At 54.0% G+C, this 15,110-nt stretch overlaps 1 protein-coding gene and 1 long non-coding RNA gene across 2 annotated transcripts in view; one reads left to right on the forward strand and one right to left on the reverse strand.

Annotated features, from left to right (window-relative positions):
• Positions 1-10,709, reverse strand: part of LOC115278864 (maestro heat-like repeat family member 5) — a 56,684-nt gene extending 45,975 nt beyond the window's left edge. The window contains 2 exon segments of the mRNA XM_029923336.1: positions 644-810; positions 10,561-10,709. Coding sequence (XP_029779196.1) covers positions 644-809 — 166 coding nt within the window. The 5' untranslated portion in view covers position 810; positions 10,561-10,709.
• An 87-nt stretch (positions 10,710-10,796) lies between these two features.
• Positions 10,797-12,198, forward strand: LOC115279392. Its single transcript, XR_003903404.1, has 2 exons — positions 10,797-11,011; positions 11,757-12,198. It is a non-coding gene; the product is annotated as an uncharacterized LOC115279392 (long non-coding RNA).
• The last annotated feature ends 2,912 nt before the right edge of the window (positions 12,199-15,110 follow it).

A 15,110-nucleotide genomic window follows, 5' to 3' on the forward strand; every position in this document is an offset into this window, starting at 1 on the left:
AGCCACCCGTCCCTGCACCCCGCCATCTACTCATCCCTTCCCTCCCTCAGCACCCATGTACTCTTCAACATTCACTGTTGTTCATTCTGTGTGGTCATAGGACTGTGCGGGGGCTCAAAGAGGAGTCAGGGCCCAGCTCAGTTCTGAAGGAGCCCCCGGCCCCTGGGAGCCCTGCTCAGCATCAGTGGACTCGGGTTCTGTGGTTGTGTAAGAGGCCGGGGGCACACAGAGAAGGGAGGGATGATACGCCCCGACAGGATGGGAGGACATTCAGGACCGGCCACTTGCAGGAGGGGGAAACTTAACTTTGCGTAGAATGATGAAGTCATGTCATCCTCTGAACGAGGGGGAAAGCATTACTGTGAGGGGGCCAGGTCCTAAGATACGAAATGATGTGGGAGGAAAATGGAAGGTGGGGTGTGAAAGAGGGAAGTTTTGGGCTTAGGACGGTGCTTCAGGGGCGTGAAGAGGCCAAGGGGGGCATGGAGGGCTCTCTGCTGAAAGCCTCAGTATGTCCACAAGGTCCCTGACGTCCCCAAGGCCCCAGGGGGTGGAGTCCCTCTGGCCCAGGGTCATGATGGGGTCCGTTGGAGCCTGGCCGCCCCATCTCCTGCCCCGCTGGAGTCCCCGGGCAGGGGGTCACCTGCACTGTACGCTTCTTCCATGAACGTCTTGTGCTCCTTGGGCCTCATGGCAGCCTGGCTGCTCTGTGGCCTGAACAGTATGATGGTGGTGGGGTGTGTCTTCTGTCTGTCCCTGTGGTCAGGGTCCTGAAGTACCTTCATGGATCTGGAGGCGTGGAAGGACATTCTGAAATGGAAAAGAGGCCAGGACGCATGTGGGCACCTGTGCGTCCAGTAGACGCTGAGCGCCGTGTTGGTCAGGACCGGGCTTGGCCACGTCCTTGCACGTGTCTCCCTTCTGTTCAACGAATCGGCTGGACCCGGGGAGTCGGGAAGGGGTCTGGAGGCCTCAGGGATGCAGTCAAGCAGGTGGCATTTCCTGTGGGCCCGAGCGGCCTGGCTTCCAGCAAGTGCTGATGGCACAAACCTGGCTGACAGGGCCTGGAGGGCCCGGGGTGCAGCATTTCCAGCTCTGGCTCTTGCATGGACTTGGAGGAGCTGGTCTTTTCAGGACCACACACAAGATGGCCCCAGCTACCCAGATGTCACTGAGGGAGTCTTTGATGGGGGTACAGGGGCTGCAGGACAGGTGGGGGCAGGAGCCGTGAAGACGGGTGTGCTGGGCTACAGCACCGTCTGTGCCCCAGATCCCGCCATCCTCGTGCTTGAGAACAATTATGTTTGTGCAACAGAGGCACGAGGAGAAACGTGTGGCACGGGCAAGGAAGGACATTGGCTCCTTGAGGCTGCTTCCTCCCTAGGTCCTCTTCCTCTCCTCTCCTTTTGCAAACGTGGGGGCAGGACTCCCTCAGACCATGCCCAGGGCCAGAGGGGCCAAAAAGGGAGGCGTCCTTCATTTTGGGGGTGATGACCAAGCTGTTTGCCTCACGACTTCCTCTTGGACCCTCACGGCAGGAGTGGGTCTCTGCTCTCTCTGCTCCGGGACCCCATTGCTTGGTCACTCTCAGTTCCTGGTTCCCAAATACTGGCCCCGGGCAAGGCATGCTCTTCCCACCCACGAAGGGCGTAACGGTGAGCAAGACAACAACCGTCAGCGGGTTCAACGGGCACATTAGATGGCGTCTCAGCAGGTGGTTGGTCTGTTAACATTTATACACTCATTTACTCGACTACGTGAGACGTGTATGTCAGGTCATGTCACACAAAGCCCTCTTGTGGTTCCCGCCTGGCCTCAGCAAACAGCTCAGAGTCCTGGGTAAAGATGACACCGGTATTCCCTTCAGGTTCCCCCTCCTGCCTCAAACAACTCAAAAACCGGAAAAATAGACAAACCCACTAACATCAGACATTAGGCAACAAGAAGTGCAGGACGAGGATCCCAGAGAGATGGAAAATGTGCAGGATCAGCTCCAAATTGCCACGACTTGCTGCCTGGAAGCTTCTAATTTGCAGGCAGGATGAGGGAACCCAGAAAGCTCAGTGGGTCCCTCAAGTGGGAAAAAGGAGGTGAACGTTCGGAGAGGCCAAAGTGGCTTGTGTTTGCAGGGGCGAGTAATAGGAGAGAGAAAACTGGAGGTTTGAGGACCTCCCTCACCCCAAGTCCTCCTCCGAGCGCTCATTAGCGCATGTGGGAAAAGGGCCACCCATGAAGAGCCGTGGAAACAACCCTCAGAGCTCCCACAGGCTGGGGATAAGCCCTTTGTTTTACCAGCCAGACCGGAAAACTTTGTAATTCACAGGGCATTGGGCAGAGTTCTCTGAATGGTATTATGATGGTCATGCAGGAAAAAATAATCACCCTTAGAAAAGAATGCTTTGGTGCTGCCTAACAAAGCTTAAAAGCAAGCCTCAAAAAGACCAAATTGTTTTTAAGTTAATTGTGTTCTAGCACAAAACTCAGGAATATTTGAAAAGTACAGAAATATCCAGCACCAAACAAGGTAACGTTCCCAATGCCCGGCATTGAATAAAAAACTACTATCCATGCATGGCAGCCAGACAGCATGACCCCTAAGTAGGAGGAAAAAAGTTAACTTACCAAAAGCAACACAGAAGTGACACAAATGAGTTAGCAGACAAGGACATCAAATGTCATCACAATATCACACATGTTCAACCCAGTAGATCAAAGCATAAGCCTGCTAAGGAGAGATGTGGAAAACATAAACACGATGAAGAATGCAGCGTCTGAGGTTAAGAATACAGTGGATGAGTTTAATAGCAAATTAGACATAGCAGCAGCAAAGATTAGTGAACTTGAAGACACTATAGCAGAAACTATCAAAAAATGAAACAGAAATAGAAAAAAGACGGGAAAAAATGGAAAGAGCATCAGCGAGTTGTAGGACAACCTCAAAAGCCTTGTGTGTAACGTGAGTCATCATAGAAGAAAGTGAGACAGAAAACAGTATTTGAAGAAATAGTATCTGAAGTTTCCAAATTTATAAAAACTAAAAATCCCACATATCCAGGAAATGTAATGAACCTCAACTGAAACAAACATAAAGAAAACCATACCAAATGACACTGAAATAAAATTGCCTAAAACCAATGCTAAGAGAAAATCTTAACAAAGACAGCCAGAGATAAAGGACACATCCTATACAAAAGTATAAAGATAAGAGACAGGGTGTAATTCTAGTCAGAACTGTGCAAGCCAGGAGACATGGAGCAACATTTTAAAGCACTAAGAGAAGAAAAAACCTGGCGAGCTAGTCAGAGAAAAACATTTTAACACCGGATGGCAAAGCCAGGCCTTTATCAGACGCACTAAGGCTGAAAGAATTTATACCCAGCAGGCCTGTGCTATGAGAAATGTTTGAGGAAGTCTTTCAGACAGAAGGAAAATAATACCAGATGGAAATTAGACCAAAAAAAAAAAAAAAGAAAGAAAGAAAACAACCAGTGGAAAGGGTAAATATGTAGGTGAATATAAAATATTCTTTCTTATTTTTCAAGTTTAAAGCAAAAATAATAATGCCTCGCGGGGCCAGTAACAAATGTGCAAGTAAAATATATGTCAACAATGTCATGAAGGCCAGGAGAGGGAAACGGACATAAAATGTTGTAAGATTCTTAAACTCTAAGTGGCACAATACCACTTAAAGGTAGACTGCGATATTGTAAAATTGTAAACTAAAAGCACTAAAGCAATCACTAAAAAATCAGAGGGTAAACCAAAATAAATATGGTAATGAGCCAACAAAAGATATAGAATGAAATCATAAAAAATTCTCAGTTAATGCCAGTGAAGGCAGAAGAAGAAAAAGAACAAAGAGAAGAAAAAGCAAAAACAAATTGCAAGACAGTAAATGAAAACTAAATCATATCCCTAATCACATTAATGCAAATGGTTTAAGTAACTCAATCAAACAGCAGAGGCTGTCAAGTTGAATAAAAAATCAAGACCCAAGTATATGCTGCCTATAAGAAATACACTTGAAATATAATAGACACAAATCATTGAAAAATAAAGGCTGGAAAAAGAAACCATGCTAATAATAATCTGAAAACTGGAGTGGCTATATTAATGTTGGATAAAGTATATTTTAATATTAAAGTTAATAATACAGCCACAGATCAAGAGAATCAGCTCGGGGTACCTGGATGGCTCTGTCAGTTAAGTGTCTGACTCTTGATTTTAGATCAGATCTTGATCCCAAGGTTGTGGGATCCAGCCCTACGTCAGGCTCCACGCTGAGCTTGGAGCTTGCTTGAGTCTCTCTCTCTCTCTCTCTCTCTCTCTGCCCCTCCCCTGCTCATGCACATGCTCTCTCTCTCTCTTTCTTTTTTCCGCTCTCTCAAATAAAAAAAAAGAATCAGTTTACAATGACAAACGGGTTACTCATCAAGATGACTTAGCAATTTTTATTGTTCATGCACCTAGTAACAGAGCTTCAACTACATAAAGCAAAAAAGATAGAACTGAAAGGAGAAATAGTTGAATAGTAGAATCACAGTCAAAGATTTCACCATCCCTCTGTCAATAATCGATAGAGCAAGAAGACAGAAAATCATTAAAGATATAAAAGACAGGATAAGACTCTTAGCTAACGTTATCTAATTGGCATTTATGAAACTCTCCATCCAGCAGCAGAAGAACAAGGGTTCCTTTCAAGTGCACGTAGAACATCTACCAGGATGGGTCATCCTCTGGGCCATAAAATCGTCTCCATAAGTTTAAAAGGATTCAGATCAAACAAAGTGTACTTGTTGACCACAAGAAAATTAAATTGGAAATCAATAACAAAAAGATAGATGGGAAATTCTCAAGTATTTTGAAACTAAGTAAATATTTTAAATAATGCATTGGTCTAGAAGGAATTGTAACAAAGTAAAAACTATTTTGAACTGAATGATAATGAAAACACAACATATAAGAATGCACGCGGTGCAGCTAAGTGCTTCAAGGGAAATTTACAACGTTGAAACTTACAGTCTTAGAAAAGAATAGGGGTCTGAATCAGTGACCTAAGTTTCCACCTAAAAAATTAGGGAAAAAAGGGAAAGTTAAACCCAAAGAAAGAAAATAATAAAAAGTAGAGCAGACATCAATGAAGTAGAAAACAGAAAGGCAATAGAGGAAATCGATAAAAACCAAAAGCTGGCTCTCTGGAAAGAGGAAGACGTTTGATAACCCTCCAGCAGGCTTTACTAGGGCAAAAACAAAGACGACACAAATCAGTCATGTCAAGAGGTAGAGCAGACACATCGTTATAGATCCTACGGACGTTAAACGGCCAGTGAGGGAATGTTATGAACAACCTCCTGCCGATAAATTTGACAACCCAGATGACATGGATGAATTCCTTAGTCATAAAAGGACTAAATATCAAAGCTCAATGAAGAACTAAATAGGCAGAATAGCCCTTGCCTATTATAAATATTGACTTTGTAGCTGAAAACCTTCCCACAAGGAAAACTTTAGGCCCAGATGGCTTTCCTCTTACAGTCTACCAAGCATTTAAAGGAAGAAATGATACCAATACTATGAAACTCTTCCAGAAAATTAAAGATGAGGGAACAGTTCCTAACTCATTCAGTGAGGTGACATTAATACCCTGATACCTAAACCAAATAGAGGCCCTGAAAACTTTCTTAACATAAGAATCCAAAAGATATGGACGTGCTCATTCATCTACATGACCCAGTGGGCCCTCCCTCCGGCATGCAAGGCTGGTCGGACATTTGAAAGTCAACGTGGCTCCCAATGTTGGTAGATGAAAGAAGAAAACCGTAGAATCATCTCAATAGATGCAGAGAGAGCATTTGAGAACATTCAACATCCATTCACAATAAAAACAGGACTTAAAGGAACTTCCTCAACCCGATAAAGAATACCTACAAAAATCCTGTAGCTAATATCATACTTGATGGTCAAAGGCTGACTCTTCCCACATAGTCGGGAATGAGGGAAGGAAGTCTGTTCTTACTACTTCTATTTAACATGGTACTGAGGACTTAGTCAATACAAACTGGTGAGAAAAGTAATTAAAAGTGCACAGACCAGAAAGGAAGGGACAAGTGACCTCTAGTCATAGAGGATGTTATCAGCTAAGTAGAAAATCCCAAAGAATCTATAAAAAAGCTACTGGAACTGAACAGGGAGTTTAGTAAATTTGTAAAAATAAACTCATTATACAAAAATCAGTCATATTTCTCTATACTAGCAACAAGCAGTTGGGAGTTGAAATTAAAAAGGTACCATAGAGGTAGCCCAGTTGGTTAAGTGTCCGACTCTTGATCTTGGCTCGGGTCAGGATCTCAAAGTTCATGGGATCAAGCCCCACATAGGGCTCTTCCCTGACAGGGTAGAGTCTACTTGGGATTCTCTCTTTCCTTCTCTCTTTCTGCCCCTCCCCCACTCATTCTCATTCTCTCTCTTTCTCTCATTCAAAATAAATAAACTTTGAAAAAAAAGGTACCATACACAGTAGCATTAAAGAGATGAGATAGGGGGAGGGGGGGAAAGAGGTGGTGGTGATGGAGGAGGGCACTTATGGGGAAGAGCACTGGGGGTTGTATGGAAACCAATGTGACAATAAACTATTTAAAAAAATAAAGACATGAGATATTTAGGTTTATGGCTAACAAATAATTGCAGTCTGTGAACTGTAAAACATAAAATATCAATAAAAGAAATCAAGAAGACTTTAATAAGTGGAGAGGTATACCATCTTCATGGATCAGAAGACTCAATACTGTTAAGATGTCAATTTTGCCTAAATTTATCTAAATATACAATGCCAAACAGAGTCAGAAAAAGACTCACATGTACAAAGCTAACTGATTTTGGATAAAAGTGCAAAAGTAATTCAATTAAGGAAATGTATTCAACAAATGCTGTGCAAAAACTGGATATACACGTGCAAAAAAATGGCCCCAACCTATACTTCACACTATGTACAAAAGTTAACTCTAGATCATAGACCTCTGAGTAAAACCTAGAGTTCCAAACTTCTAGAAGAAAATACAGGTGAGAATAAGTTCTTGTGATCTTGGGCCAAAGTTTCCTTAGATGTGACCCCAAAAGCACCATCCATAGAAGAAAAAAATGTTAAAGTGGATTTCACAAAAATTAAAGACTGCTGCCTTTTGAAAGACATCTATGAAAAAGGAAAAGGTTAGCTGTGGACTTGGAGGGAATATTTGGGAATCACATATCTGATAAAGATCCATGTGCCGAATACACAAACTTACAAAACAGAAACCCAAACCCCAATGCAAGCCATCTAATGACATACAGACAAGAGGGTTGTCTGAATAGGCACGCCCCCGAGGAGGCGCACGGGTGTAAGCAAGCACCTAACAGGTGCCCGGCGTCCTTCCTCATGAAGGAAACAAGTTAAAGCTGACGTGGAAGATGGCTACACGTCTACTAGAATGGCTATGATTCGGGGAAAAGCCCTGAATGCACCGAGCGCCGGGGAGGTGGCCAGCGTGGAGAGGACCCTGCTGCTCTCTCAGAAGGTTGCACGCGCGCTCTGCTGCTCCAGGGCTAGGCACTCGCTCAGACACAAGAACTCACGTTCACACAAAACCTGCACACGAATGTTTACAGCGGCTCTGCCTGTAGTCACCCCAACCAACGGCGGAGGCGTAAGGAAGCGGGGTGTTCCATCCATGGAAATACTCGTCAGCAATCCGAAGGAACGAATTACCGAGAAACACAACAACATGATGGCCCCTAACTGCATCCCGCCGTGTGACAGCAGCCCTGGAGAGCTGCGCACCGTACGGTCTGAAGAAGGACCGACTGAACCGAAAACAGATCCCACTGAAGACGCTGAATCTTACTGTCCATAAACTATATCGCAATAAAAAAGAAAGCGAGGTCTCTAAGAACAAAAATGGTTTCACCGCCTCTCTGATCTCATTTCTTTCTGCTTTCTCGTTACTCCACCCCAGCCGTGAGCTTCTGTTGCTCCTCAAACCGCTGGGCACGTTTCTACCCCAGGACCTTTACACCGGCTGTCCCTTCAGTCCGGGGAACATCCTTCCTCCAGATGGCTGCTCGGGTCAGTTTCTCACCCCCTTTGGGTCCCAGCTCAATCGTTACCTCCTTGATGAACTTATTTAATATTGCAACGTGCCCCTCGCCCCCTCCTCTGTCCCCCACCCTCTCAACTTGTTTCCACGTCACTTTTAACCTTGTAACATTATATAATTGACTTTCTTACATCGGCGGTTTGTTGACCGTCCCTCCCGCTGGAGCGCAGCCGCCACGGCAGGGATCCTTACATCTCGTCTCCAGTTCTGTCCCCTCACACGTGGAGCTGTGCCTGGGGCGCCAGCAAGTTCTCCGTAATACTGGTGGGACTAGTGGATGTGTCAGCAACAGTCAGCCCCAACCTGACCTCTGGGAAAGCCCCCCAGCCCCAGGATCCTGGGCCGTCGCCCAGAGCATGCGTCCTTCCTGCCTCCCCCCCACCCCTGTCCCCTTCAGGGCACAGACACCCACCCTTCAGCCTTCTGGACTTGCCAAGAGCATCCTGGGGTGATGGCGCCTCCCTCACTGCTGACTGGCCCCTGGCCCCTCCCCTTCCCGTGTCCCTGGGGGCGAGCTGGCTGTTCCTGGGCCCCCAGCATGTCCTGGGGCCAGCTGTCCATGAAGGCGCACTGAACAAATGAGGGAGAGGGCCTTCCTCAGACAGGCGGCCCCTCCGTCCCCCTGGGGCTGTGCTGCTCCCGGCAGTCCACCCTCCAGCTCCCTTCCCAGATGGCATTCATGCCCGCCCCGCCCCAGCCACACTGAGGGCCCTCCCCGCCATCTGCCTCTGGGAGCCGGCGGCCAAGCAGAGGACACTCCTGGGTTTGCCGGAGATGGCGCATTTCCCCACGTCGGAGCGCCAGTCCGTCCTCAGGAGGAAAGGGCTTAGGAGGGACAGGGACGGGGTGGGGCACTTGGCCTGCGGTGGCAGGCCATCTTCGCAGTCCCTGGGCCCCCCACAGGGTGGCCTCATCCCTTCCTGCCTTTGGGGAGGCCGCATGCCAGCCCGGGGGTCGGTCTGAACAAGACACACAGAAACCCCTTCCCTCGGAGCACCCGTGCCCTGGGGGAGAGGCCATGCGCCATGCCAGCAGCGAGGTGCACACAACCTGGCACAGGACCCCCGGACAAGCTGTGCGGTTGTGCCAAACAGCCTCATGAGGGAGGCCTGGGCACTGGGGGCCGCTGGGGTGCAGGTGTCCGACAGGTGCCTGCTGTGGGGCATGGGGTGGCCAGAGGACGGAGTGATGAATGAGTGAGATGTTCTGGGCATAGGGCCGCCCGGCCCGCTGCAGGGGGCGCCCTCATCACCCGGCCCCCCGCTCTCCGCCCCATCACGCTGCCTGCTGCCCGAGGATGCCAACCCCACAAGATGCCGAGACAGAGGTTCAGTGCCTGTCCCGCAGGACGACTCTGCTCAGACCCAGCCTGAGCCTGGAGCCTGCGAGCTGGGCGCCGTGGCCAGCAGGGCTCAGAGCACGCCAGGACCTTCCTGGGCGGCCCCTTCTTCCGAGCGCCTCTCAGAAAACCAGTCCCTTCCCTGCCGCTGCCGCGAAGTGCGGCCTTTCTGACCGAGGCTGGCCGGCGCCACCTCTGAGGGCCCCTCGGGAAGGGCAGGGGCCCGGCTGCCCTCTGCTCTGGAGGGGAGCCCGCTGTTCAGGGTCGCCCACAAGCACTGGCCCGCATCTGGCCCTGAAGCGGCGCTGAGTCCGGCGACGACCGAAGCGAAATATATTTTTAAATACGGAGAAGGACGGCGCAGTCAGCCACACAGCCGCAAGGGAAGCACGTCCTCGCCACAGAAGTGGTCCCCGGTGCAGCGCAGAGGCAGGCCTGACGCCAGCACGCGGAAACACTGCTCGCACACAGAAATAAGGGAGTTCGAACCGCGTACAAAGCTGCTCCTTCTGGAACAGCACTGCACACAGGGACCCTGCTCGAGAGCCCGCCCGGGGGCAGTCTGGGGAGCTGTGTGCTCAGGCCCCCGCCGAGGGCACCTGGGGGTCCAGGGAGGCAGGGCAGGGAGCCCGCTGGTCCCTGCCTGGCCCCGGGCACTGCCTCAAGCTGTCCCGAGGACACACTGTGTCTTTCAGGACACTGGCCACTGCACCAGTGTCCACGGTGCAGATAGGAAGCTGAGGTTCCGGGAAGCACGTGGACAGTTGGTCAGTCCGTGCATTCACTCATGCCCAGGCGTTGCCAGGGACACTGACACGCTGCCAGCCACGCCTCTGGCCACAGGCAGTCAACGGCCACACCACAGGGCAATGGCAGAGCCCGCACTTCAATCCAACATCCTCCCTCCCGTCCTTTCAACCAAGTCCAAAGCTGCCAGGTAGGGCTCACCCCAATCCTACCCTCTGGGGGTGCCCTTGCTGCCCTGCAGGGAGGCACCGTCCTGAAAGGTGGAGGGGCCAGGGCACCTGTGGGCAGCAGGACATTGGGCGTCCCCTTCTGGGGACACGTTCCCCTCCTACACGTCCTCACCTGGTGCTGTGCTGACCTGGGTTCTAGGATGAGGGTCCCGCCAGCCGTGCCGTGGCTGTGGCCGTGTGGCTTTTCCAAATGCTGGGGTGCGGTTTGGAGAACCCACAGGCCCCATCTGCTAGCACTGTCCTCATGCCCAGTAGGGCAGCCCTATCTCCGGGTACCCCTCTCCCCCACCCCGGCCAGCCCTGACCTCACCCCTGAGGTCACAATGGTCCCAGCACTCAAGGCACGTCCCCAGGGCCAGCGTGCGGGACTGGGCACTGCTCTGGGCCCCGTACCTGTGCTCCGGTGTGGCCTTGGGCACAGCCCTTCTGTCTCTGGTCCTGAACGGTCCCCTGTAAGACCCATGGAGCCGTCCTGGCTGACACCTTGGCTGGTGAGGACCCCTGAGACGGAAGACGCAGCCAATCCTGGATTCCTGACCTGAGACTCCAGCGAGGCAGTGGACGTGCGTTGGAAGCCACTAAGCTTTGGGGTCACTTTGTACACAGCAACAGATAACATATCCATGCTCTGTACCGGGGAAAATGGCAGAATCAGGGCTCTTCACGACCGCCCCTCACACTGGGCTGCGGTCCAGCTGCAAGGCTGCAGGGCAAGGGGGTCCAGAAGGCGGCCGGGGACGCCCAGCATGGCCCTTTGTCACCATACTCGGCTGTCGGAGGCCCTGCAGGTGGGGCTGGTGAGAGCAGGGCTACGAGGCAGGACACTGCAGGGACCTGCACCCCCATCACCTGTCGCTCGGCCCAGCCAGCCCGGGGCACAGGGGTGCTTGAGGCCACACTGTGCACGCAGCCCTGCGTTCTGGAAACAGCCGGTGCCCGGGACCCCCTCCTGCTGGGGGGTCTCAGACATGACATCCGGCGCTCACCCCTCAGGCCGAGGGGCCTTAGCACCGGGCCCTGGGGTTCAGACTCCGGCTCTGGTCCTGCCGGCTGGATGACTGAGGCAGCGACCTCCCCGGGGGCTCTGACACTCAAGCTGCCTGCCGGGGGCAGGTGCTGGGGGCCACGGCTCACAGGCGGCAGCCCCGGCTCTAACTGGGGTCCTGTGAACCAGGGGCTTGGGGGGGGGGGGGAGGAACAGGCTGGCAGGGGCCAGGAGAGCAGGGAGGATGGCATGCTTATTGGGGCCTCTCCGGGTCCCCAGAACCCTTCTGAGTTTGTCACCTGGACCCTTAAGCCTTCCCGCAGGCTGAGGAGCTGGGTGCTGGGGTTCCCACCGAGGCCGAGTCGGGAAGCTGCTCCTCAGGTCGCCCTGAAGTGGAAAATGTCAGCACGTTACCGGCTCCGCCTGGGGCCCTGAGCTCGAGTCCCTGCCCACCAGCACCCTGGAGCGGAGAACCAGGCCCGAAACGCCCTCGTGAGGGAGGGGCCCTGCCGAGCCGCCAGAGACGGCGTTTGGGAGACCCCCGTGTCTCGGAGAACTCCCTCCCCACGCCTCCGGGCTGTGTCCCCGGCACCTCGGTGGGGCGGGTGGCCTTGGCCGGGGGTGTGCCGCTGCCACCCCCAGAAGGCTTGCGTGACTGTTCTAAATACTCAGCGATTTCGAGAGCTGGTTGTTAAATACGGCCACAGAAGCTCACAATTAAATGCATTATATTAACAGCAGGTAATAAACATCCCAAACTCATCACTTCCTGGTCATTGGACTAGACCTCACTCACCGATCCAGCTCCTGGAGCCGCCCCGCACCTGAGCGACTCCGTGGGCACCACCGCCGCATGGGCACCGGGACATCCACCTGGGGGCGGGGGCACTCCCTCTGTGGACGCGGACGGAGCCATAGGCAGGGACCCCTGGAGAGCTCCATTTTAGCTATTTGCCAGGCTGACTGGGCAAGATGGCCTGACCAGTCTCCCCGCCACTTGGGAACTTGGAATTGGGACCAAGTGTGAGACCTCGGGGGTGGGGGTGGGGCCCCCAAGGCTGCACATCGGCTGCTTGGGGGCCCAGGCAGAAGGGAGGGGACAGAGGGGGGTCTGAGCCTTGGGGGCTTTGCAGGCTCTGGCCCTGAACTTCCAACGCCCCCATGGGCCCTTCGGAGTCCTGCAACACCGTGGACTAAGCTGTCCCCGGCCAGTGCTGAGGCAGAGTTTCTGCAACCCCATTTCTAAGGGAGAACTTTCCAGCAAGTCCGCGCCAGGTAAAATGAAGGAGCTGCTTCAGAGGTCGTGCCCTCCCATCTCTGCAGGGTTTGGGGGAGGCTGGATGTCCAGGGAATTCAAGCATCACCTCGGAGTGGGGACCGTGGTTGAGTCTCTGTGAGGGACCTTGGCCCCAGGGGACACAGGGAGGGTCCCCTACTGAGACCTGATGCTTACCCATCTCCCCTCACCCCTCACCACCAAGATGGCAGGATGTCAGGGCTGCAGGGGCTCTGGCTGGGCAGTGCTGCATGCCTGTCCCCCCCTGGAGCCTGTCAAGAACTAGGGAGCATTGTTGGCACAGGGGCAGGGGCACCACCAAGGCCAGATGTGGGCTCCCCGCCTGCTGGCTGCTTTTCAGGGCTGGGTGTGCTCACCAGCCTGGATGGGATGAAGCTCAGAGATGGTGAGAACCTAGCTGGAGGTCACCCAGCAGGCAGCGGTGGAGCCAAGTTCAACCACAGGCCCCTAAGCTCCTGCCCAGGGTGCGGACGAGCCGCTGGCTGGGTCCGGAGGCGGCGCCCGCCTGTGCGTCCCCACGCGGCCGGCAGGTGGCGCTGCGGGCCCAGGCAGGCCTCGGGCAGCGACTCCGCCGCAATCCAAGATCAGGTGTTTGGGGAGGGGACCCTCCAGGCGGCTGGGCAACCTAGGGGTGCTGCCCACTGGGGGACGGAAGCCGTGGGAACACCAACTCTCTCCCACCTCCCGCCCCTGCACAGGCTCCCTCCGCTCCATCTGGGCTGGAGACCACACCTGGGCTGCTGTTACTGCCCCAAAGGTGGGGGGGGGGCACCTAGGGCCGGCAAGCTCAGCCCCTGCCCTGCTACACAGGCCCCTCCTCCCTCCCCCATCTCCTCCCGCTCTCGGCTACCATCAGGTCAGCCTCTGAGGTCTTGTGCAGAGCCCTGCCCTGGAATGCCCTTGACAAAGATTCTCTTCTTGGTCAGCCTCTGGAACCTTCTCCGGGGCCCATCTGCGCCCTCCTGGGACCTGCGGTTTCAGCAAGAAGCCCCCATCCTCCACACCCCATAGCTCCCTACACCTGCCGGCCCTCCACTTCCGGTCGGTTTCCTCGTCCCGCCCCCACAGCCCCGCTCCCGCCTCCCCAGCCCCGCCCCCGCCTCCCCAGTGAGGTCTGACCACCTGGCCTACCCTCGGCAAGAATCCTGGCAGGTGGGCTCGGCCTGACCGCCTCCGCCCGGACGTGTCCTCTCGTCCGTCCGCTGACCCGCAGTGCTCTCGCCTGGGGTCCCGCAGCTCCTGCTGCGCCGGATGGAGCCGGTCTCCCTCACCCGCCCCCCGCACGCCCTTGCACCTGCTGCGATAGGCTCCCTAGAATAAATCGGTGTCCTCAACAAGTGTCATGAATAGCTTTTTCTTTAACACCCAGTCCCTCCCCACCACACCCCTGCTTTCCTAAAGAAACTCCTTGCACTCTCCTATTTGCCCTGAGAACCCCAGCCCAGGTTGCCTCCTCTGTGACTCCACCCCTGCTTTCCCTGGGCTCCCACAGCATCTGTTCTCCCTGCTTAGGTCGCTCCAGCATGAGCTCTGAGCGCCAGCTCACGCTGAGCCCCCCTGGGAGGCGGGGGGACTGGCAGCAGAGGCCAGGTAGACACGTTTCTCTCCAGGGACTCTCCCCCAGGAGCACAGTGGCCCCATCTGACCACCTGACTTCCTCCCAGGATGTTTAAACCCCACTCTCCAGGAGCCTCAAGTGCAGGCTGGGACTCCAGGCTTCCCTTTCTCTGGGCTTGGACTCTGTGTCTCCAGTTCTGGCCCCAGCACTTCTTGGTTCCGGGAGCTACCCCTTCACTGAGGCTCCTGTGGGCACCCCTGCGCCCCTGGGGTCCACTCTGCCCTGCCCACGCATGCAGTCTTCCGCCAGCGGTCACTGCTCCCGCGGGCCTTTGCTGATGGCCCTGGCCAAGCTCGTGCCTCTCCCCCCGGCCCCCTGGTCCTGGGGGTCCCCCTGGGGGTTCATGGCCATGGACTGTCACTACACCCTGTGCCCCAGGAGGGTGGGGGCCGGAGCTGTCCCTGCGGAGCTCTGGCCCTGGGTAGGTGCCGTCACATGGGTGAAAGTGCCAGATGTGCTTGGTGGAGGGAGGCGGCCCCATGAGGGGCCCCTGTCTCTGGTGCATGTGACGAGGCCGGCCCAGAGTCTGCAACACCCGGTCCCCGAGGGTGCGCTGCCCAAGACACCCCCTCCTGTCCTCCGGGGCCCGTTCCTCCTTCCAGACTCCTCTCTGAACCTTCCACAGAAAGAAGCAGGGAAGGGTTTTCTCCTCCACTTTCCGAAAATGAGATTTTAAAAATAACTCAGAGGCGGTGGCGGGGACAAGAGGGATTATGTGGCGGTTCAGGCTGCACCGGGCAGGTCAGCAGGGCTGCTCACCCC

The sequence above is a fragment of the Suricata suricatta genome, chromosome 15 (assembly GCF_006229205.1).
Source record: "Suricata suricatta isolate VVHF042 chromosome 15, meerkat_22Aug2017_6uvM2_HiC, whole genome shotgun sequence".
Taxonomy (NCBI): Eukaryota; Metazoa; Chordata; class Mammalia; order Carnivora; family Herpestidae; genus Suricata; species Suricata suricatta.